At 53.4% G+C, this 21,717-nt stretch overlaps 1 protein-coding gene across 31 annotated transcripts in view; it reads left to right on the top strand.

Annotated features, from left to right (window-relative positions):
• The window catches only part of lrrfip2 (leucine rich repeat (in FLII) interacting protein 2), a 31,607-nt gene that overhangs the window by 6,230 nt on the left and 3,660 nt on the right, over nt 1-21,717 (top strand). The window contains exons 3-25 of one of the 31 annotated variants that reach the window (XM_056434917.1): nt 5,417-5,503; nt 6,227-6,286; nt 6,805-6,864; nt 6,962-7,000; nt 7,114-7,185; nt 7,816-7,863; nt 7,948-8,016; nt 8,167-8,256; nt 8,794-8,886; nt 12,412-12,459; nt 12,568-12,615; nt 13,363-13,461; nt 13,758-13,871; nt 14,359-14,400; nt 14,652-14,783; nt 15,014-15,085; nt 15,638-15,808; nt 15,883-15,975; nt 16,186-16,278; nt 17,364-17,453; nt 17,920-18,052; nt 20,650-20,817; nt 20,902-20,981. In XM_056434917.1, the coding sequence (XP_056290892.1) occupies nt 5,417-5,503; nt 6,227-6,286; nt 6,805-6,864; nt 6,962-7,000; nt 7,114-7,185; nt 7,816-7,863; nt 7,948-8,016; nt 8,167-8,256; nt 8,794-8,886; nt 12,412-12,459; nt 12,568-12,615; nt 13,363-13,461; nt 13,758-13,871; nt 14,359-14,400; nt 14,652-14,783; nt 15,014-15,085; nt 15,638-15,808; nt 15,883-15,975; nt 16,186-16,278; nt 17,364-17,453; nt 17,920-18,052; nt 20,650-20,817; nt 20,902-20,981 (2,001 nt within the window). Of the gene's footprint in view, nt 1-5,416; nt 5,504-6,226; nt 6,287-6,310; nt 6,394-6,804; nt 7,001-7,113; nt 7,193-7,815; nt 7,864-7,947; nt 8,017-8,166; nt 8,257-8,793; nt 8,887-12,411; nt 12,460-12,567; nt 12,616-13,362; nt 13,462-13,757; nt 13,872-14,358; nt 14,401-14,651; nt 14,784-15,013; nt 15,086-15,637; nt 15,809-15,882; nt 15,976-16,185; nt 16,279-17,363; nt 17,454-17,919; nt 18,053-20,649; nt 20,818-20,901; nt 20,982-21,717 lie in introns of those variants that run through there. The other 30 variants (XM_056434919.1, XM_056434918.1, XM_056434923.1 and 27 more) reach the window with 30 other exon arrangements.

Here is a 21,717-nt window from a genome sequence, read left to right as displayed (position 1 = left end):
TCTATCTACCCACCTCCAGGTGTTTATGGTCTCTAGGAATAGACACTACCCACCTCCAGGTGTGTATGGTCTTTAGGAACAGACACTACCCACCTCCAGGTGTTTATGGTCTTTAGGAACAGACACTACCCACCTCCAGGTGTTTATGGTCTCTAGGAACAGACACTACCCACCTCCAGGTGTTTATGGTCTCTAGGAACAGACACTACCCACCTCCAGGTGTTTATGGTCTCTAGGAACAGACACCGCCCACCTCCAGGTGTTTATGGTCTTTAGGAACAGACACTACACACCTCCAGGTGTTTATGGTCTTTAGGAACAGACACTACCCACCTCCAGGTGTTTATGGTCTGTAGGAACAGACACTGCCCACCTCCAGGTGTTTATGGTCTCTAGGAACAGACACTACTCACCTCCAGGTGTTTATGGTCTCTAGGAACAGACACTGCCCACCTCCAGGTGTTTATGGTCTTTAGGAACAGACACTACCCACCTCCAGGTGTTTATGGTCTTTAGGAACAGACACTACCCACCTCCAGGTGTTTATGGTCTGTAGGAACAGACACTGCCCACCTCCAGGTGTTTATGGTCTTTAGGAACAGACACTACCCACCTCCAGGTGTTTATGGTCTCTAGGAACAGACACTGCCCACCTCCAGGTGTTTATGGTCTCTAGGAACAGACACTACCCACCTCCAGGTGTTTATGGTCTTTAGGAACAGACACTGCCCACCTCCAGGTGTTTATGGTCTTTAGGAACAGACACTACCCACCTCCAGGTGTTTATGGTCTGTAGGAACAGACACTGCCCACCTCCAGGTGTTTATGGTCTCTAGGAACAGACACTGCCCACCTCCAGGTGTTTATGGTCTCTAGGAACAGACACTACCCACCTCCAGGTGTTTATGGTCTTTAGGAACAGACACTACCCACCTCCAGGTGTTTATGGTCTCTAGGAACAGACACTGCCCACCTCCAGGTGTTTATGGTCTTTAGGAACAGACACTACCCACCTCCAGGTGTTTATGGTCTCTAGGAACAGACACTGCCCACCTCCAGGTGTTTATGGTCTTTAGGAACAGACACTACCCACCTCCAGGTGTTTATGGTATCTAGGAACAGACACTACTCACCTCCAGGTGTTTATGGTCTCTAGGAACAGACACTGCCCACCTCCAGGTGTTTATGGTCTTTAGGAACAGACACTACCCACCTCCAGGTGTTTATGGTCTCTAGGAACAGACACTGCCCACCTCCAGGTGTTTATGGTCTCTAGGAACAGACACTACCCACCTCCAGGTGTTTATGGTCTGTAGGAACAGACACTGCCCACCTCCAGGTGTTTATGGTCTTTAGGAACAGACACTACCCACCTCCAGGTGTTTATGGTCTCTAGGAACAGACACTGCCCACCTCCAGGTGTTTATGGTCTTTAGGAACAGACACTACCCACCTCCAGGTGTTTGTGGTCTCTAGGAACAGACACTACTCACCTCCAGGTGTTTATGGTCTCTAGGAACAGACACTGCCCACCTCCAGGTGTTTATGGTCTTTAGGAACAGACACTACCCACCTCCAGGTGTTTATGGTCTCTAGGAACAGACACTACTCACCTCCAGGTGTTTATGGTCTCTAGGAACAGACACTACTCACCTCCAGGTGTTTATGGTCTCTAGGAACAGACACTGCCCACCTCCAGGTGTTTATGGTCTTTAGGAACAGACACTACCCACCTCCAGGTGTTTATGGTCTCTAGGAACAGACACTGCCCACCTCCAGGTGTTTATGGTCTCTAGGAACAGACACTACCCACCTCCAGGTGTTTATGGTCTGTAGGAACAGACACTGCCCACCTCCAGGTGTTTATGGTCTTTAGGAACAGACACTACCCACCTCCAGGTGTTTATGGTCTGTAGGAACAGACACTGCCCACCTCCAGGTGTTTATGGTCTCTAGGAACAGACACTACCCACCTCCAGGTGTTTATGGTCTTTAGGAACAGACACTACCCACCTCCAGGTGTTTATGGTCTCTAGGAACAGACACTGCCCACCTCCAGGTGTTTATGGTCTTTAGGAACAGACACTACCCACCTCCAGGTGTTTATGGTCTCTAGGAACAGACACTGCCCACCTCCAGGTGTTTATGGTCTTTAGGAACAGACACTACCCACCTCCAGGTGTTTATGGTATCTAGGAACAGACACTACTCACCTCCAGGTGTTTATGGTCTCTAGGAACAGACACTGCCCACCTCCAGGTGTTTATGGTCTTTAGGAACAGACACTACCCACCTCCAGGTGTTTATGGTCTCTAGGAACAGACACTACCCACCTCCAGGTGTTTATGGTCTGTAGGAACAGACACTGCCCACCTCCAGGTGTTTATGGTCTTTAGGAACAGACACTACCCACCTCCAGGTGTTTATGGTCTTTAGGAACAGACACTACCCACCTCCAGGTGTTTATGGTCTCTAGGAACAGACACTGCCCACCTCCAGGTGTTTATGGTCTTTAGGAACAGACACTACCCACCTCCAGGTGTTTGTGGTCTCTAGGAACAGACACTACTCACCTCCAGGTGTTTATGGTCTCTAGGAACAGACACTGCCCACCTCCAGGTGTTTATGGTCTTTAGGAACAGACACTACCCACCTCCAGGTGTTTATGGTCTCTAGGAACAGACACTACTCACCTCCAGGTGTTTATGGTCTCTAGGAACAGACACTACTCACCTCCAGGTGTTTATGGTCTCTAGGAACAGACACTGCCCACCTCCAGGTGTTTATGGTCTTTAGGAACAGACACTACCCACCTCCAGGTGTTTATGGTCTCTAGGAACAGACACTGCCCACCTCCAGGTGTTTATGGTCTCTAGGAACAGACACTACCCACCTCCAGGTGTTTATGATCTCTAGGAACAGACACTACCCACCTCCAGGTGTTTATGGTCTGTAGGAACAGACACTGCCCACCTCCAGGTGTTTATGGTCTTTAGGAACAGACACTACCCACCTCCAGGTGTTTATGGTCTGTAGGAACAGACACTGCCCACCTCCAGGTGTTTATGGTCTCTAGGAACAGACACTACCCACCTCCAGGTGTTTATGGTCTTTAGGAACAGACACTACTCACCTCCAGGTGTTTATGGTCTCTAGGAACAGACACTGCCCACCTCCAGGTGTTTATGGTCTTTAGGAACAGACACTACCCACCTCCAGGTGTTTATGGTCTCTAGGAACAGACACTACTCACCTCCAGGTGTTTATGGTCTCTAGGAACAGACACTGCCCACCTCCAGGTGTTTATGGTCTTTAGGAACAGACACTACCCACCTCCAGGTGTTTATGGTCTCTAGGAACAGACACTACTCACCTCCAGGTGTTTATGGTCTCTAGGAACAGACACTGCCCACCTCCAGGTGTTTATGGTCTTTAGGAACAGACACTACCCACCTCCAGGTGTTTATGGTCTCTAGGAACAGACACTACCCACCTCCAGGTGTTTATGATCTCTAGGAACAGACACTACCCACCACCAGGTGTTTATGGTCTCTAGGAACAGACACTACCCACCTCCAGGTGTTTATGGTCTCTAGGAACAGACACTACCCACCTCCAGGTGTTTATGGTCTCTAGGAACAGACACTACCCACCTCCAGGTGTTTATGGTCTTTAGGAACAGACACTACCCACCTCCAGGTGTTTATGGTCTCTAGGAACAGACACTGCCCACCTCCAGGTGTTTATGGTCTCTAGGAACAGACACTACCCACCTCCAGGTGTTTATGGTCTTTAGGAACAGACACTACCCACCTCCAGGTGTTTATGGTCTCTAGGAACAGACACTACTCACCTCCAGGTGTTTATGGTCTCTAGGAACAGACATTACCCACCTCCAGGTGTTTATGGTCTGTAGGAACACACTACTCACCTCCAGGTGTTTATGGTCTCTAGGAACAGACACTACCCACCTCCAGGTGTTTATGGTCTTTAGGAACAGACACTACCCACCTCCAGGTGTTTATGGTCTCCAGGAACAGACACTACTCACCTCCAGGTGTTTATGGTCTCTAGGAACAGACACTACCCACCTCCAGGTGTTTATGGTCTTTAGGAACAGACACTACTCACCTCCAGGTGTTTATGGTCTCTAGGAACAGACACTGCCCACCTCCAGGTGTTTATGGTCTTTAGGAACAGACACTACCCACCTCCAGGTGTTTATGGTCTTTAGGAACAGACACTACCCACCTCCAGGTGTTTATGGTCTCTAGGAACAGACACTACTCACCTCCAGGTGTTTATGGTCTCTAGGAACAGACACTGCCCACCTCCAGGTGTTTATGGTCTCTAGGAACAGACACTGCCCACCTCCAGGTGTTTATGGTCTTTAGGAACAGACACTACCCACCTCCAGGTGTTTATGGTCTCTAGGAACAGACACTGCCCACCTCCAGGTGTTTATGGTCTCTAGGAACAGACACTACCCACCTCCAGGTGTTTATGATCTCTAGGAACAGACACTACCCACCACCAGGTGTTTATGGTCTCTAGGAACAGACACTACCCACCTCCAGGTGTTTATGGTCTCTAGGAACAGACACTACCCACCTCCAGGTGTTTATGGTCTCTAGGAACAGACACTACCCACCTCCAGGTGTTTATGGTCTTTAGGAACAGACACTACCCACCTCCAGGTGTTTATGGTCTCTAGGAACAGACACTGCCCACCTCCAGGTGTTTATGGTCTGTAGGAACACACTACTCACCTCCAGGTGTTTATGGTCTCTAGGAACAGACACTACCCACCTCCAGGTGTTTATGGTCTGTAGGAACACACTACTCACCTCCAGGTGTTTATGGTCTTTAGGAACAGACACTACTCACCTCCAGGTGTTTATGGTCTCTAGGAACAGACACTACCCACCTCCAGGTGTTTATGGTCTCTAGCAACAGACACTACCCACCTCCAGGTGTTTATGGTCTCTAGCAACAGACACTACCCACCTCCAGGTGTTTATGGTCTCTAGCAACAGACACTACCCACCTCCAGGTGTTTATGGTCTTTAGGAACAGACACTCTATATATATATCTATTCATTCATATATATATATATATATATATATATAAATATGAGAAAACAAAGCAGATCAGCTTCTTTTTTAAATTTATTTGATTGGATTTGTTGTTATATATCTAAACAATAACTCGCACTGTTGTAAATCTGCATTTCACAGTCAACCTAATTATCAAAATCTATGTGATGTATTTTCCAGCTGATCCACCACACCTCACTAGCAGGGAGCGAGTGAGGTTAAATAATAGTTAAATTAACCTTGTGTCTCTTCTCTCACTGGTGTGTATTTGACTGTGTGGCTTTTAAGCTGTCCCTTCATTGTTGTTGTTGTCTTCCAGGCGGAGGCGAGGCTCGCAGCCAAGAGGGCGGCCCGGGCCGAGGCCCGAGACATCCGGATGAGGGAACTGGAGCGGCAGCAGAAAGAGGTAAAACACGACCTGGACCTCCACCGCCAGACCCCACTGGAGATGTGCTCTCTATTTATAGTGATGTGTTTATAATGACCACATGGGACCACATGGGACCACATGGGACCACATGGGACCACATTGGACCACATGGGACCACATTGGACCACATTGGACCACACGGGACCACACGGGACCACATGGGACCACATGGGACCACATTGGACCACATGGGACCACATTGGACCACATGGGACCACATGGGACCACACGGGACCACATTGGACCACACGGGACCACATTGGACCACACGGGACCACATTGGACCACATGGGACCACATTGGACCACACGGGACCACATTGGACCACGTGGGACCACATGGGACCACATGGGACCACATGGGACCACATGGGACCACATTGGACCACATTGGACCACATGGGACCACACGGGACCACACGGGACCACATTGGACCACACGGGACCACATGGGACCACATTGGACCACATTGGACCACATGGGACCACATGGGACCAAATGGGGACCACGTGGGACCACACCTCAGTGTTGACCAGTGGGTCCTCATGGGGCTGAAGAGCTGCTGGTCAACACATCACCCACAGAGGAGAGGACTCTGTCCTGGACTCTGTCCTGGTCTCTGTCCTGGTCCCTGGTCTCTGTCCTGGTCTCTGCTCTCAGCTCTCAGTGAAGTGTGTGTGTGTGTTTCTCCTGGTGCAGCGCTCGTACCTCTCCTCCAGCGGGAGCAACAGGAAGTGGGGTCAGATCCACCAGTGGATGGTAGGGGACCGGAGGCCGCCTCCCACTAACAGCCTGTTGTGTGGCGCCGCACTCGACCCCCACGCTGACCCCTCGCCGTCCGAGGAAGCCTCAGTGTGTGTTTGGAGGTGCTGTCGCCTGGCTGAGCGTGACTTGCATGGTGTGGCTGAGTCTGCAGGAGGAGCAGCACCTCCTTTCAGCTCCAGCAGGAGGTGCCGGTGGGCGGCTGCTGCATGGAGTCTGTGTTGGTGCTCAGAGGAGCAGAGGCTTTCACGAGACGTGTTCAGCATTAACCGGCGTGGCGTTCCACTCACCGTCGCGCTGCGCTCTGATGGAGATGACCTGTGTTCATCCGCCTGGTGCTCTGCCTGTCGCGGTCTTTGTTTGGCGACTGAGCACTGCAGTGACCTCGGCCCGTTGACCTCGGCCCGTTGACCTCTGCCCGTTGACCTCTGCCCGTTGACCTCGGCCCGTTGACCTCGGCCGGTTGACCTCTTCTCTCTGTAATCCCTCCCAACCTTCCTTCCTTCCTCCTCCAGGCCGACTCGGACAAGGCCAGAGGCTCTAGTAGTGGTAGTGTGACCAGCCGCCATCGCCGGGTCTGTATCTCTGCACTCGTTCCTCTCGGTTCTCGTCCTGCAGCTCATGTTCCTCTCTGTCTGCTTTCTGCTGTGACTCCGTGTTTCCACTCCACAGGGGCTGGAGGATGATGTCATGTCAGCCTGCAGCTACAGGGTGCGTGAAGCAGAGTAGACCCACAGAGTTCTTCATGGAGCCCTCACAGGGTCTCACTCATGGGGGGGGGTGCAGTAGATTTCTCCTGATGTTTGTTTCTCTTCACTCTGAAGTCGACCTCGTCGTCAGCGGCTCGAGACGCCGGCTCCACGAGTCGCTCCAGCACCCGCAGAAAGGATGTGTTGGTGCGTTGTGAGTGCACCGTGTGTGTGTGTGTGTTGTGAGTGCACCGTGTGTGTGTGTTGTGAGTGCACAGTGTGTGTGTGTGTGTGTGCGTTGTGAGTGCACAGTGTGTGTGTGTGTGTGTGTGTTCAGCATGTAACGAGTTCATAACTAACTTTATTGAGCAGTCAGTAGTTTCTCTGAAGCTGTTTTCAGACTTCTTAGTATTTCCACTTTCTTTATTCTCGTGAGCTTCTGCTCCCGTTCCACTCGTCTCTTCTCGGAGGGTCACACCTGGCGAGGTTCACACCTGACAGACTGGTGATGCAGAGAGTCACAGACACTTCATTTCTACATTGAATTCCTCTCTGTATATTTGGATGCTCTGCTTGTGACACCTGAACAGCCAGTGTCGTGATCCCCAGACTGAACACTGATCGCACAGGTAGCGTCTGCTTGAGCACCTGTTGATAAAACAAACTTCAGGATGGTGTCACATGACCTTCTTAAAGGGCCACGCACCAATGTGGTTGGTTCCTTCCCCGTAGATGGCATGTGTGTGTGCTTCATGTGTTGGTTAGTGAGACGTGTTCGCGCCTCCCAGCGTCTCAGGTGTGTAACTGTCATCATTCTTGTGACTCCGCCCCCTCCAGTCTGACGGCCTCTCCTCTAGCTCCACCCTCAAGACCTCCCGCTCCTCTGTACGTATGTGATGTTCGTCGTCTACGCTCTTCCTCTCAGTTTTTCTTCTTCACTTCATGTTTGTTCTGCTCCGGGTTGAACAGAGTTCTGTGTACAGCGACCTGCTGGGCCACAGACGCTCCTCCTCCAGCGCCTCCAGGAAGGACCTGCTGGTCAGTGCTGCTCCTAGGGGCCTTCAGCTGGAGGCCTGTGGCTCATGAAGCCGCCGGCCCTGTTGCATGAGTCTGAATACGATGGTAGACCCTCGTCATGTTGGTATTTGTTTGAGGTCCTTTATGTTACTGCCCCCCCCCCCCCCCCAGACTGGACTGTACCACGATCAAAGGAACTACAGCAGCCTCACGAAGACCAAAGCCACGCCTCCTACCTCCACCTCCACCTATCGGCCTCGGGTCGGTCGACAGCACTTTGATATCTGCATGGTGTGGCGTGTTGGACATAAGAGACGTGGGGGGTCACTAAGCACGTTCTGGTTTATGCAGTTTTATACACATATTTATTTATATATATATAAATATAGATATTCACACAGACGAGATTCATTAGTCCAGTACTACACAGTACTACTGGACCTTTACTACTGGACCCTCACTACTGGACCTTTACTTCTCACTCATTGTCTGAGTTAAATTCAGCCTAAACTATGATCTGAACTCTGGTTACCTCCCCGACTATTGAGCTAATCTTCAGCATCTAGTGTCCTTCCCTTTTAAAATGTGTTGGCAGTACCTGGGTTTGACACGTTAGGTGTTTAATGATGTCGTCTGTGGTGATAGTCTGCTGGTACTGAAACATGACCGTCTGGAGCCACGGGAGGATCATGGTTCTGAAGCATAGTGTGATCATGTGAATTCACTGCCTGATGGAGACGGTTCTCCTCCAGCATGAACACCTCCCAACACCTCCTCTAGTCTCTCCTCCCTCTACAGCTTTCCTCTAAACGTTTCCTGGCTCCTCTCCTCCAGGCGACCACTGCCTCGTCCTCCAGCGTGGGCCCAGCACTGCCTCGCAGCTACAGCATGGTCAGTCATGCTCTGCATGCCTCATGTTGCCTTCAGGAGGTTCCCTCATTTTGCCTTCAGGAGGTTCCCTCGTGTTGCCTTCAGGACGGTCCCTCGTGTTGCCTTCAGGAGGGTCCCTCGTGTTGCCTTCAGGAGGGTCCCTCGTGTTGCCTTCAGGAGGTTCCCTCGTGTTGCCTTCAGGAGGGTCCCTCGTGTTGCCTTCAGGAGGTTCCCTCGTGTTGCCTTCAGGAGGTTCCCTCGTGTTGCCTTCAGGAGGTTCCCTCGTGTTGCCTTCAGGAGGTTCCCTCGTGTTGCCTTCAGGAGGGTCCCTCGTGTTGCCTTCAGGAGGTTCCCTCGTGTTGCCTTCAGGAGGGTCCCTCGTGTTGCCTTCAGGAGGGTCCCTCGTGTTGCCTTCAGGAGGTTCCCTCGTGTTGCCTTCATGAGGAAGGTTCCCTCGTGTTGCCTTCATGAGGAAGGTTCCCTCGTGTTGCCTTCAGGAGGAAGGTTCCCTCGTGTTGCCTTCAGGAGGGTCCCTCGTGTTGCCTTCATGAGGAAGGTTCCCTCGTGTTGCCTTCAGGAGGTTCCCTCGTGTTGCCTTCATGAGGAAGGTTCCCTCGTGTTGCCTTCAGGAGGAAGGTTCCCTCGTGTTGCCTTCAGGAGGAAGGTTCCCTCGTGTTGCCTTCAGGAGGTTCCCTCGTGTTGCCTTCAGGAGGGTCCCTCGTGTTGCCTTCAGGAGGTTCCCTCGTGTTGCCTTCATGAGGAAGGTTCCCTCGTGTTGCCTTCAGGAGGAAGGTTCCCTCGTGTTGCCTTCAGGAGGGTCCCTCGTGTTGCCTTCAGGAGGTTCCCTCGTGTTGCCTTCATGAGGAAGGTTCCCTCGTGTTGCCTTCATGAGGAAGGTTCCCTCGTGTTGCCTTCAGCAGGGTCCCTCGTGTTGCCTTCAGGAGGTTCCCTCGTGTTGCCTTCAGGAGGTTCCCTCGTGTTGCCTTCGGAAGGGTCCCTCGTGTTGCCTTCAGGAGGTTCCCTCGTGTTGCCTTCAGGAGGTTCCCTCGTGTTGCCTTCAGGAGGGTCCCTCGTGTTGCCTTCAGGAGGTTCCCTCGTGTTGCCTTCAGGAGGGTCCCTCGTGTTGCCTTCAGGAGGTTCCCTCGTGTTGCCTTCAGGAGGGTCCCTCGTGTTGCCTTCAGGAGGTTCCCTCGTGTTGCCTTCATGAGGAAGGTTCCCTCGTGTTGCCTTCATGAGGAAGGTTCCCTCGTGTTGCCTTCAGGAGGAAGGTTCCCTCGTGTTGCCTTCAGGAGGGTCCCTCGTGTTGCCTTCATGAGGAAGGTTCCCTCGTGTTGCCTTCAGGAGGTTCCCTCGTGTTGCCTTCATGAGGAAGGTTCCCTCGTGTTGCCTTCAGGAGGAAGGTTCCCTCGTGTTGCCTTCAGGAGGAAGGTTCCCTCGTGTTGCCTTCAGGAGGTTCCCTCGTGTTGCCTTCAGGAGGGTCCCTCGTGTTGCCTTCAGGAGGTTCCCTCGTGTTGCCTTCATGAGGAAGGTTCCCTCGTGTTGCCTTCAGGAGGAAGGTTCCCTCGTGTTGCCTTCAGGAGGTTCCCTCGTGTTGCCTTCATGAGGAAGGTTCCCTCGTGTTGCCTTCATGAGGAAGGTTCCCTCGTGTTGCCTTCATGAGGAAGGGTCCCTCGTGTTGCCTTCAGGAGGGTCCCTCGTGTTGCCTTCAGGAGATTCCCTCGTGTTGCCTTCAGGAGGGTCCCTCGTGTTGCCTTCAGGAGGTTCCCTCGTGTTGCCTTCATGAGGTTCCCTCGTTTTGCCTTCAGGAGGTTCCCTCGTGTTGCCTTCATAAGGTTCCCTCGTGTTGCCTTCAGGAGGTTCCCTCATGGCCTCATGTGTCCGCTGGTTTATATTTAGTCCGGACACTCAGAGCCTGGTGCTTCACTCAGATAAGATGATAAGATGATACCCTGAAGCCAGAGCTTCAGTTGGAAAGATTGTCTGTGACCAGAGAAGGTCTATCCTACCTCCTAGTGGGTAAGGACTCATGCTCCCTACCTCCTAGTGGGTAAGGACTCATGCTCCCTACCTCCTAGTGGGTAAGGACTCATGCTCCCTACCTCCTAGTGGGTAAGGACTCATGCTCCCTACCTCCTAGTGGGTGAGGACTCATGCTCCCTACCTCCTAGTGGGTGAGGACTCATGCTCCCTACCTCCTAGTGGGTAAGGACTCATGCTCCCTACCTCCTAGTGGGTAAGGACTCATGCTCCCTACCTCCTAATGGGTAATGACTCATGCTCCCTACCTCCTAGTGGGTAAGGACTCATGATCCCTACCTCCTAGTGGGTAAGGACTCATGCTCCCTACCTCCTAGTGGGTAAGGACTCATGCTCTCTACCTCCTAGTGGGTAAGGACTCATGCTCCCTACCTCCTAGTGGGTAAGGACTCATGCTCCCTACCTCCTAGTGGGTAAGGACTCATGCTCCCTACCTCCTAGTGGGTAAGGACTCATGCTCCCTACCTCCTAGTGGGTAAGGACTCATGCTCCCTACCTCCTAGTGGGTAAGGACTCATGCTCCCTACTTCCTAGTGGGTAAGGACTCATGATCCCTACCTCCTAGTGGGTGAGGACTCATGCTCCCTACCTCGTAGTGGGTAAGGACTCATGCTCCCTACCTCCTAGTGGGTGAGGACTCATGCTCCCTACCTCCTAGTGGGTGAGGACTCATGCTCCCTACCTCCTAGTGGGTAAGGACTCATGCTCCCTACCTCCTAATGGGTAATGACTCATGCTCCCTACCTCCTAGTGGGTAAGGACTCATGATCCCTACCTCCTAGTGGGTAAGGACTCATGCTCCCTACCTCCTAGTGGGTAAGGACTCATGCTCCCTACCTCCTAGTGGGTAAGGACTCATGCTCCCTACCTCCTAGTGGGTAAGGACTCATGCTCCCTACCTCCTAGTGGGTAAGGACTCATGCTCCCTACCTCCTAGTGGGTAAGGACTCATGTTCCCCTACCTCCTAGTGGGTAAGGACTCATGCTCCCTACCTCCTAGTGGGTAAGGACTCATGCTCCCTACCTCCTAGTGGGTAAGGACTCATGCTCCCTACCTCCTAGTGGGTAAGGACTCATGCTCCCTACCTCCTAGTGGGTAAGGACTCATGCTCCCTACCTCCTAGTGGGTAAGGACTCATGCTCCCCTACCTCCTAGTGGGTAAGGACTCATGCTCCCTACCTCCTAGTGGGTAAGGACTCATGCTCCCTACTTCCTAGTGGGTGAGGACTCATGATCCCTACCTCCTAGTGGGTGAGGACTCATGCTCCCTACCTCCTAGTGGGTAAGGACTCATGCTCCCTACCTCCTAGTGGGTAAGGACTCATGCTCCCTACTTCCTAGTGGGTGAGGACTCATGCTCCCTACCTCGTAGTGGGTGAGGACTCATGCTCCCTACCTCCTAGTGGGTGAGGACTCATGATCCCTACCTCCTAGTGGGTAAGGACTCATGCTCCCTACCTCCTAGGAGGTGAGGACTCATGTCCCGTGCGTCCCACATGTGTCCTCAGGCCTCGGTGTACGAGGACGCCGGTCTCTTGGGCTCCAGTTCCAGGCCTGTAAGTCTTCTTGTCGACGGCGTGAAACAAAGTCACCACAGCAGCTCAGTGTGCTGCATGTGACCTCCACGTTGACCCCTGACCTCTCCTCCTGCCCCCCCCCCACAGCCCTCTGCCCTCAGCTGGTACTCCAGCTCCACCCGCAGCAGCCCTGTGGTGAGCACCCTAAACCCCCAGCACCCCGCACGACTACACACGCCCCCTATAACCCCTGTGTGTGTGTGTGTGTGTGTGTGTGTGTGTGTGTGTGTGTGTGTGTGTGTGTGTGTGTGTGTGTGTGTGTGTGTGTGTGTGTGTGTGTGTGTGTGTGTGTGTGTGTGTGTGTGTGTGTGTGTGTGTGTGTGTGTGTCTCTCACTGACTCAGCATCATGTGAGACTCTCTGGTGTCAGAGTTTCATTCAGAGACAAACTGAATGCTATGGAGTGCTGGTTGTAGCAAGTCTTCCTCCATCACTGACTCATGTTCCTCAGTCTTCATCACTGACTCATGTTCCTCAGTCTTCATCACTGACTCATGTTCCTCAGTCTTCATCACTGACTCATGTTCCTCAGTCTTCATCACTGACTCATGTTCCTCAGTCTTCATCACTGACTCATGTTCCTCAGTCTTCATCACTGACTCATGTTCCTCAGTCTTCATCACTGACTCATGTTCCTCAGTCTTCATCACTGACTCATGTTCCTCAGTCTTCCTCACTCACTCATGTTCCTCAGTCTTCCTCACTGACTCATGTTCCTCAGTCTTCATCACTGACTCATGTTCCTCAGTCTTCATCACTGACTCATGTTCCTCAGTCTTCATCACTGACTCATGTTCCTCAGTCTTCCTCACTGACTCATGTTCCTCAGTCTTCCTCACTGACTCATGTTCCTCAGTCTTCCTCACTGACTCATGTTCCTCAGTCTTCATCACTGACTCATGTTCCTCAGTCTTCCTCTGATGATGACACGGTCAGCAGTGTTTCCCAGGAACGTTTCGGTCGCGGCCGCAGAGACAGTGTGGTGAGCTGCAGCTCAACATCTGGACTGATGTTTTATTTATTTACTGGACATGAGCCGTTTAAAGTTATTCTTTCTCCTTTACACCTCCTCTTCCTCTGTTATTCTTTCTCCTCTTCCTCTGTTATTCCTCCTCCTCTACACCTCTCTTCTCTCACTTTTTCCTCCTCTACCTCTACATCTCTCTCCTCCTCTACCTCTACACCTCTCTTCTCTTCCTCTCTCCTCTTCCTCTGTTATTCCTCCTCCTCTACACCTCTCCTCCTCCTGCTCTTCCTCTTCCTCTGCGTGGCGTGAAGTCGTCTGACTTCTCTGACATCAGTGAGTCGGCAGCTGATTATTTCAGCCGTACCAGCCGCAGAGGAAGCATCGTGTCCGACGTGGATGACGTGGTCATCCCGGAGCTGGACGCTGTGAGTCTGGGCGACGCTGCACGCCGTTCAGCACGCTGGTCCATGACTGAGATACAGATGTTCTGTAACGCGTGGTGTGACTCACTGAGCGCCCCCCCCACGGGGTGCCATGTGGCCTTCAGGTTCCACAGCATGGAGATGTTCTGTAACGCGTGGTGTGACTCACTGAGCGCCCCCCCCACGGGGTGCCATGTGGCCTTCAGGTTCCACAGCATGGAGATGTTCTGTAACGCGTTGTGTGACTCACTGAGCGCCCCCCCCCCCCCCCCCCCACGGGGTGCCATGTGGCCTTCAGGTTCCGCAGCATGGAGATGTTCTTCAACGCGTGGTGTGACTCACTGAGCGGTTCCTCTGCTCGTCAACTCTCTGAATGTGCAGAACCTGAGACTCACTGGACTAACTCCTCTTCACAAACGAAGAGGCCTCCGGCACGACGCCGCAGGGACTCAGTGTGACGCGTTTGAAGGTTTCTTCTCTTTTCTTTCAGCTGGATGAGAAATGTGACAAGCAGTTTACAGACTTCAGTCGGGTGAGTGCGTCTCATCTGTCCACTTCTTCACTGATCCTCACAGGCGGAGCAGGAGTCAGTTCATGTAGTCTCACGCTGACGATGAGTAGATGTGTATGCACACACACACACACACCGCGTGTTGTGTGGAGACTTCAGCTGGTTAGACGAGTTATTCAAATACACGTCAGTGCCTTCAGCCCCTCAGGTGCACTGGGCAGCCCTCGTGAGGTCATCAGGTGTTGCCTAACCTGTGTGTTGTGTGTCCTCAGCCGTCCTCCCGCTGTGCCACCCCCAGCCTGTCGCCGGCCACGCTGGCGTCTCTGGGAGGAAGCTCGTCCCGACGGGGCAGCGCCGACGCCGGCAGCGCCTACGACCCCGACAGCAGTCTGAGTGAACTCAGGGTAAACGACGCTCACTGCAACACGCTTCACACGGATTAAAGATGTCCGCCGTCACGTTGTCGTGGTCAATGACTCGGCAGGTCTCCCGCAGCGTTTCCTCCGTGTGCGTCCTGCTGCTCTGGCGTCTGCTTCTCTTCCTGTGACGTGTTCCTCTTCGTCTGGTCGGGTGTCTGCAGCTCTCTCCTTGAACTCCTCATCCTCTCTGACCCGTTCCCTCCGTTCCTCTGCAGGATATCTATGAACTAAAGGACCAGATTCAGGATGTAGAAGGGCGGTACATGCAAGGGCTTAAAGAGCTGAAGGTAGAGGGTCGCAGCATGCCTTCTCTGGGGGCAGTATAGCGTCACTAACCCTCCCCCCCCCCAGCTCCTAATCCACAGTCTTTGCATGCTTTGCATCCGACGGTCGGTCTCTTGCATGATCTTCCCTCACTTCCTGTTTCGTGGCCTGGAATGAAGACTATCCCACAATGCACCTGGATTCTCTCGGGAGAAGAGTTCAAAGTGCTCCCCCTGCTGACGGGTAACGGTTCTGAGGCCCTCCACCCAGCACCCTGAGGGGCCTCCAGCTGCTCCTCGCTCCATGTGTCATTGATGGAGTCGTTTGAACGAAAGTCTCCTGTTCGTTCTCCTTCACATCTCTTGTCTCACCATTCCCTTGTCTCATGGCCTCACGACTCACGAGCACCGCACAGTAGTTACATGTGTTTACACAAGGTGGTGAAGAACCTTTCCTTAATGTCAGATAAAGTACTGTGTGTGTGTGTGTGTTTAAACCAGCTGGATGCATGTGAGCTGAGCTTGAAAGCAGCTTGTCTGTTTATTGACGTGCTCCCCCCCCCCCCCCCCCATCAGGAGTCACTTGCGGAGGTGGAGGAGAAGTATAAGAAAGCCATGGTGTCGAACGCACAGCTGGACAACGACAAAGGGAACCTCATCTACCAGGTGGACACGCTCAAGGACGTCATCGAGGAGATGGAGGAGCACACGGCCGAGACGAGGAGGGAGCTGGAGGACAAGGCGAAGGTGAGGACGGGTTCTGGAGGAGGAGACCGCTTGTCATCATTTCAATGCCTGAAATGTTCTGCTGGTGCTTTCAGGAACTAGAAAGACAGAAGCACACGTGTACAGTGCTGCAGCATAAACAGGAAGAGCTGAAGGAGGGGATCCGCCAGAGGGACGAGCTCATCGAGGTAAGGCTGCCTCGGAGGAGGAGGAGGACCACAGCTTCTGCTCCTGTTGGTGCCGCCTCACTGTCCTCTGACTCTGGACATCCTCCATGTCCTCCTCACCTTCGTCTCTTCTCCCCGTGTTTCATGTTCCTATCCCTCATTCCTGTGTACTCTCTGTTCCATGACTCCTCTTCTGTTCCCCCCGTGCCGTGGACCTCCTCACTACTCCAGGAGAGCCAGCGAACGCAGACTAAGTTAGACGGCCTCACCCGAGAGGTGTTTGACCTGCAGGAGACCATAAACTGGAAGGACAAAAAGATCGGGGTAGGAGCCCACAGGGTGCTGCGACCGCATGGGAGGCAAGAGATTAAGGTGGAGGTCCTCCTGGTGCCTTTAGGGGGAGGTCCTCCTGGTGCCTTAGGGTGGAGGTCCTCCTGGTGCCTTTAGGTGGAGGTCCTCCTGGTGCCTTTAGGTGGAGGTCCTCCTGGTGCCTTTAGGGGGAGGTCCTCCTGGTGCCTTAGGGTGGAGGTCCTCCTGGTGCCTTTAGGGTGGAGGTCCTCCTGGTGCCTTTAGGTGGAGGTCCTCCCGGTGCCTTTAGGGTGGAGGTCCTCCTGGTGCCTTTAGGGTGGAGGTCCTCCCGGTGCCTTTAGGTGGAGGTCCTCCTGGTGCCTTTAGGTGGAGGTCCTCCCGGTGCCTTTAGGGTGGAGGTCCTCCTGGTGCCTTTAGGTGGAGGTCCTCCCGGTGCCTTTAGGGTGGAGGTCCTCCTGGTGCCTTTAGGTGGAGGTCCTCCCGGTGCCTTTAGGGTGGAGGTCCTCTCGGTGCCTTTAGGTGGAGGTCCTCCTGTTGCCTTTAGGTGGAGGTCCTCCCGGTGCCTTTAGGGTGGAGGTCCTCTCGGTGCCTTTAGGTGGAGGTCCTCCTGTTGCCTTTAGGTGGAGGTCCTCCCGTTGCCTTTAGGGTGGAGGTCCTCTCGGTGCCTTTAGGTGGAGGTACTCCTGGTGCCTTTAGGGTGGAGGTCCTCCCGGTGCCTTTAGGGTGGAGGGCCTCCCATGCTGTCTGCATGTGGAGGCCTCTGGTCACAGGCTGCATGTGTTCTCTCCTAACAGAGCCAGAGCCCCGTGGTGTGTTCAGGGTCGGCCTGTGAGGAGGTTCTTTGGGTTCTAGCATGTCGTGCTCCCCGAGGATCGTTGTGATGTCATGAAGTCAGACTCGTGTTCGTAGTCACATGACCAGGAGAAGTTCCTCCTCACCCTTGACCTTCACTGTGTGTGACGTGTGTTTCCTTCACGTGCACAGTTAGTGCATGAGAGTGCACGTTGGTGCATGAGAGTGCATGTGAGACGCCTTGCTGTTGCACGTGTGTCCCCAGTGGATCACTCTCTCCTCCTCCTCCTCTCTTCTCCTCCCGTCAGGCCCTAGAGAGGCAGAAAGAATACTTTGATTGCATTAGGAGTGAAAGAGACGAGCTGAGAGACGATCTGGCGGCCATGAAGCAGACAGAGGTACGCCCCCTGGAGGAGACGCCTGGAACTGACACTCTGTGGACTTCCATAAGCCGTGTGTTACATGTGTTACCATGACGACAGTGTTCATATCATGTTCTTAGTCCTAAGCTGTACATGTGTGTGGTCACACACGAGGTCGTCTACAAACCCATCTTTAGAACAACGGCTTTATGTTATGAACGTTAGGTATTGGTTAATGCTACGTGAGGCTATGCTACGTGAGGCTAAGCTACGTGAGGCTAAGCTACGTTCTTCATCAGTGTGTCCTCGTCATGTAGCAGCTGCTCTCGGGTGGAGGACACGCTGGTGGAGGAGGGGCTGAGCAGCTGGTTCATAACGATGGTCACGTGGTCCAGATCCACGTCATGGACCAGAGCACCTGTTGGTGTGTGAGGTCCCTGAGTGAGGGGCCAGGTCCCCCGGTGAGGCCCCGTGTTCAGCAGCCTGTGTCCTCTCGCCTCAGAAACACGGGCTGGTCATCATCCCAGACGGGACTCCCAATGGAGACGTCAACCACGAGCCTCTGACCTCCGGGATCACCGTGGTCTCCCAGGAGGCCGCCCAGGTGCTGGAGTCTGCAGGAGAGGGTCCTCTGGGTGAGTCTGGACCTGACCTGACCTCATGAAGGTGTCCCATGGAACACCTCTGACCTCATGAAGGTGTCCCATGGAACACCTCTGACCCCATGAAGGTGTCCCATGGAACACCTCTGACCTCATGGTGTCCCATGGAACACCTCTGACCTCATGGTGTCCCATGGAACACCTCTGACCCCATGAAGGTGTCCCATGGAACACCTCTGACCTCATGGTGTCCCATGGAACACCTCTGACCTCTGACCCCATGAAGGTGTCCCATGGAACACCTCTGACCTCATGGTGTCCCATGGAACACCTCTGACCTCTGACCCCATGAAGGTGTCCCATGGAACACCTCTGACCTCATGAAGGTGTCCCATGGAACACCTCTGACCTCATGGTGTCCCATGGAACACCTCTGACCTCTGACCCCATGAAGGTGTCCCATGGAACACCTCTGACCTCATTGATTGATTGATTGATTGATATATTTATTTGTCGTTTGCCAGAGTACAGGTACAAAAGCATCGAAATTACAAGAAAGGGTGGATGAAAGATTACAGCATAACATGAGGGAAGAAGGCGAGAAAAAACACCAACCCCCCGACTATGCCCCGAGAGGGGTACAGTGTGGGAGCAGGAAAAAAACACCTGAGCACATAAGCACATACATTTTAGACATGACTTGCAACGAGTAGGAAGGGGAGGAGGTAATCCAACAACTGGGTGATCTAAGCCCATCCATTGGGGGCAGAAGGTAACCAGCACCGACAAGCAGCCAGCCGGTCCGGCGCCAACACAGCAGCGCCAGCCACAGCCCCGTCCGGTCCCACTGGGGGTAAAAAGCAGGCGAAGGCGTGGGATGGGGGGAGGGGGGTAGTGAATGCAATCAGTATTATTGAAAGTTCGTGTGCGTGTTCTGGTATGTCTCCCTCCCCCAGGCCACAACAGACAGAGTTCTCAGTCCGCAAGATGGTCGTTGCCATGGAGATAGCCTTGAAAGGTCCTGGGAGAAAACAACCACAGGTGTCTGTGGATAGGGGGAAGGGAATGAGAGAGGTTCTCACTTCAGCGATCTTCAGGGGAGTTGTTGTTCCAGTAACGGCCTTGGCCAAGGCACCGTTCTGGTTGAGGGAGCCGAAAGCAGATAAGATTGGGATTGTTTGGTCTGCCAGCAGCTACATCCAATTTGCGCACCTGCTATTCCACCACTTTCCTCCCATTTTTCAAATCGATCCAATTCCGTCGGGCAGCCTTAGGGGGCTTTTAACGGCTGTCACCGTTTCCTTAATTTTCCGATAAACCAGGGCAACGCCAAATCCAAACAGCAGAAATCCTGTAATCATAGTTCAATAGGTAGATGTCATCTACGCCCTCCACGGAAAGGCTGCTAGGCACACGACACGCCCATCGTGTAACCAGCTGCAACGCCCCGGCAGGACGGGCAGGTTCCCCGACCCAAGCTTCTCGTCGAGAAGACGGTGTCAATTGCGTTGAGAGACCAGTTGATCAGATGATCAGTTGATCGGTCCATGGTTTTTAGTTCGAAGAGCGATGAGGAGAGAGTCTCTCAAGTATAAAACAAGACAAAACATGACGAGAGAAGCCAAGCAGGGAAGGGAAGGTCATGGGGAGGAGAGGGAGAGAAAATGCGACCGCCTTCGAAGAGAGCCAAAGAGAAGGTGTCCCATGGAACACCTCTGACCTCTGACCTCATGAAGGTGTCCCATGGAACACCTCTGACCTCATGGTGTCCCATGGAACACCTCTGACCTCTGACCCCATGAAGGTGTCCCATGGAACACCTCTGACCTCATGAAGATGTCCCATGGAACACCTCTGACCTCATGGTGTCCCATGGAACACCTCTGACCTCATGAAGGTGTCCCATGGAACACCTCTGACCTCTGACCCCATGAAGGTGTCCCATGGAACACCTCTGACCTCATGAAGGTGTCCCATGCAACGCCTCTGACCTCTGACCCCATGAAGGTGTCCCATGGAACACCTCTGACCTCATGGTGTCCCATGGAACACCTCTGACCTCATGAAGGTGTCCCATGGAACACCTCTGACCTCATGAAGATGTCCAATGGAACGCCTCTGACCCCATGAAGGTGTCCCATGGAACACCTCTGACCTCATGAAGGTGTCCAATGGAACGCCTCTGACCCCATGAAGGTGTCCCATGGAACACCTCTGACCTCATGAAGGTGTCCCATGGAACACCTCTGACCTCATGAAGGTGTCCCATGGAACACCTCTGACCTCATGAAGATGTCCAATGGAACGCCTCTGACCTCATGAAGGTGTCCAATGGAACGCCTCTGACCCCATGAAGGTGTCCCATGGAACACCTCTGACCTCATGAAGGTGTCCCATGGAACACTTCTGACCTCATGAAGATGTCCAATGGAACGCCTCTGACCCCATGAAGGTGTCCCATGGAACACCTCTGACCTCATGAAGGTGTCCCATGGAACACCTCTGACCTCATGGTGTCCCATGGAACACCTCTGACCTCATGAAGGTGTCCCATGCAACGCCTCTGACCTCTGACCCCATGAAGGTGTCCCATGCAACACCTCTGACCTCTGTTCCGTCCCCTCATGTAGACGTCAGGCTACGGAAGCTGGCCGAGGAGAAGGACGAGCTGCTGTCTCAGATCAGGAAGCTGAAGGCTCAGCTGGAGGATGAGCGGCAGAAACACAGCAAGACGGAGGCGTTCACGGACGGGGAGCGGGCGGAGAACGGGACGGACCTGCACGCCATCGAGATGCAGCGTGAGTCATCAGATATACTTTGTTATTGTATATATATATTATATACGGTCACAGTCCTTCTCACTGGCTGTTTCTGCCTCTCAGGAGACGCCAACAGACAGATTAGTGAATACAAATTCAAGATCTCAAAGGCGGAGCAGGAGATGGGAACAATGGAACAGAACGTAAGTGAAGAACGTGACCTGTGACCTGTGGGACGTGACCTGTGGGACATGACCTGTGACCTGTGGGACGTTACCTGTGGGACATGACCTGTGGCCTGTGGGACGTTACCTGTGGGACATGACCTGTGACCTGTGGGACGTTACCTGTGGGACATGACCTGTGACCTGTGGGACGTTACCTGTGGGACATGACCTGTGGGACGTGACCTGTGGGACGTGACCTGTGGGACGTGACCTGTGGGACGTGACCTGTGGGACGTGTCCTGTGAGACGTGACCTGTGGGACGTGTCCTGTGAGACGTGACCTGTGGGACGTGACCTGTGGGACGTGTCCTGTGAGACGTGTCCTGTGAGACGTGACCTGTGGGACGTGTCCTGTGAGACGTGACCTGTGGGACGTGACCTGTGAAAAATGACCTGTGGGACATGACCTGTGACCTGTGGGACATGACCTGTGACCTGTGGGACGTGTCCTGTGAGACGTGACCTGTGGGACGTTACCTGTGGGACATGACCTGTGAAAAATGACCTGTGGGACATGACCTGTGACCTGTGGGACGTGACCTGTGAAAAATGACCTGTGGGACATGACCTGTGACCTGTGGGACGTTACCTGTGGGACATGACCTGTGAAAAATGACCTGTGGGACATGACCTGTGACCTGTGGGACGTGTCCTGTGAGACGTTACCTGTGGGACGTGACCTGTGACCTGTGGGACGTGACCTGTGGGACGT

This window comes from Pseudoliparis swirei, chromosome 17 (assembly GCF_029220125.1).
Source record: "Pseudoliparis swirei isolate HS2019 ecotype Mariana Trench chromosome 17, NWPU_hadal_v1, whole genome shotgun sequence".
NCBI classification, from domain to species: domain Eukaryota; kingdom Metazoa; phylum Chordata; class Actinopteri; order Perciformes; family Liparidae; genus Pseudoliparis; species Pseudoliparis swirei.
The sequence above is the reverse complement of the archived record's forward strand: the minus strand, read 5'-3'. Positions and strand labels throughout refer to the sequence as shown.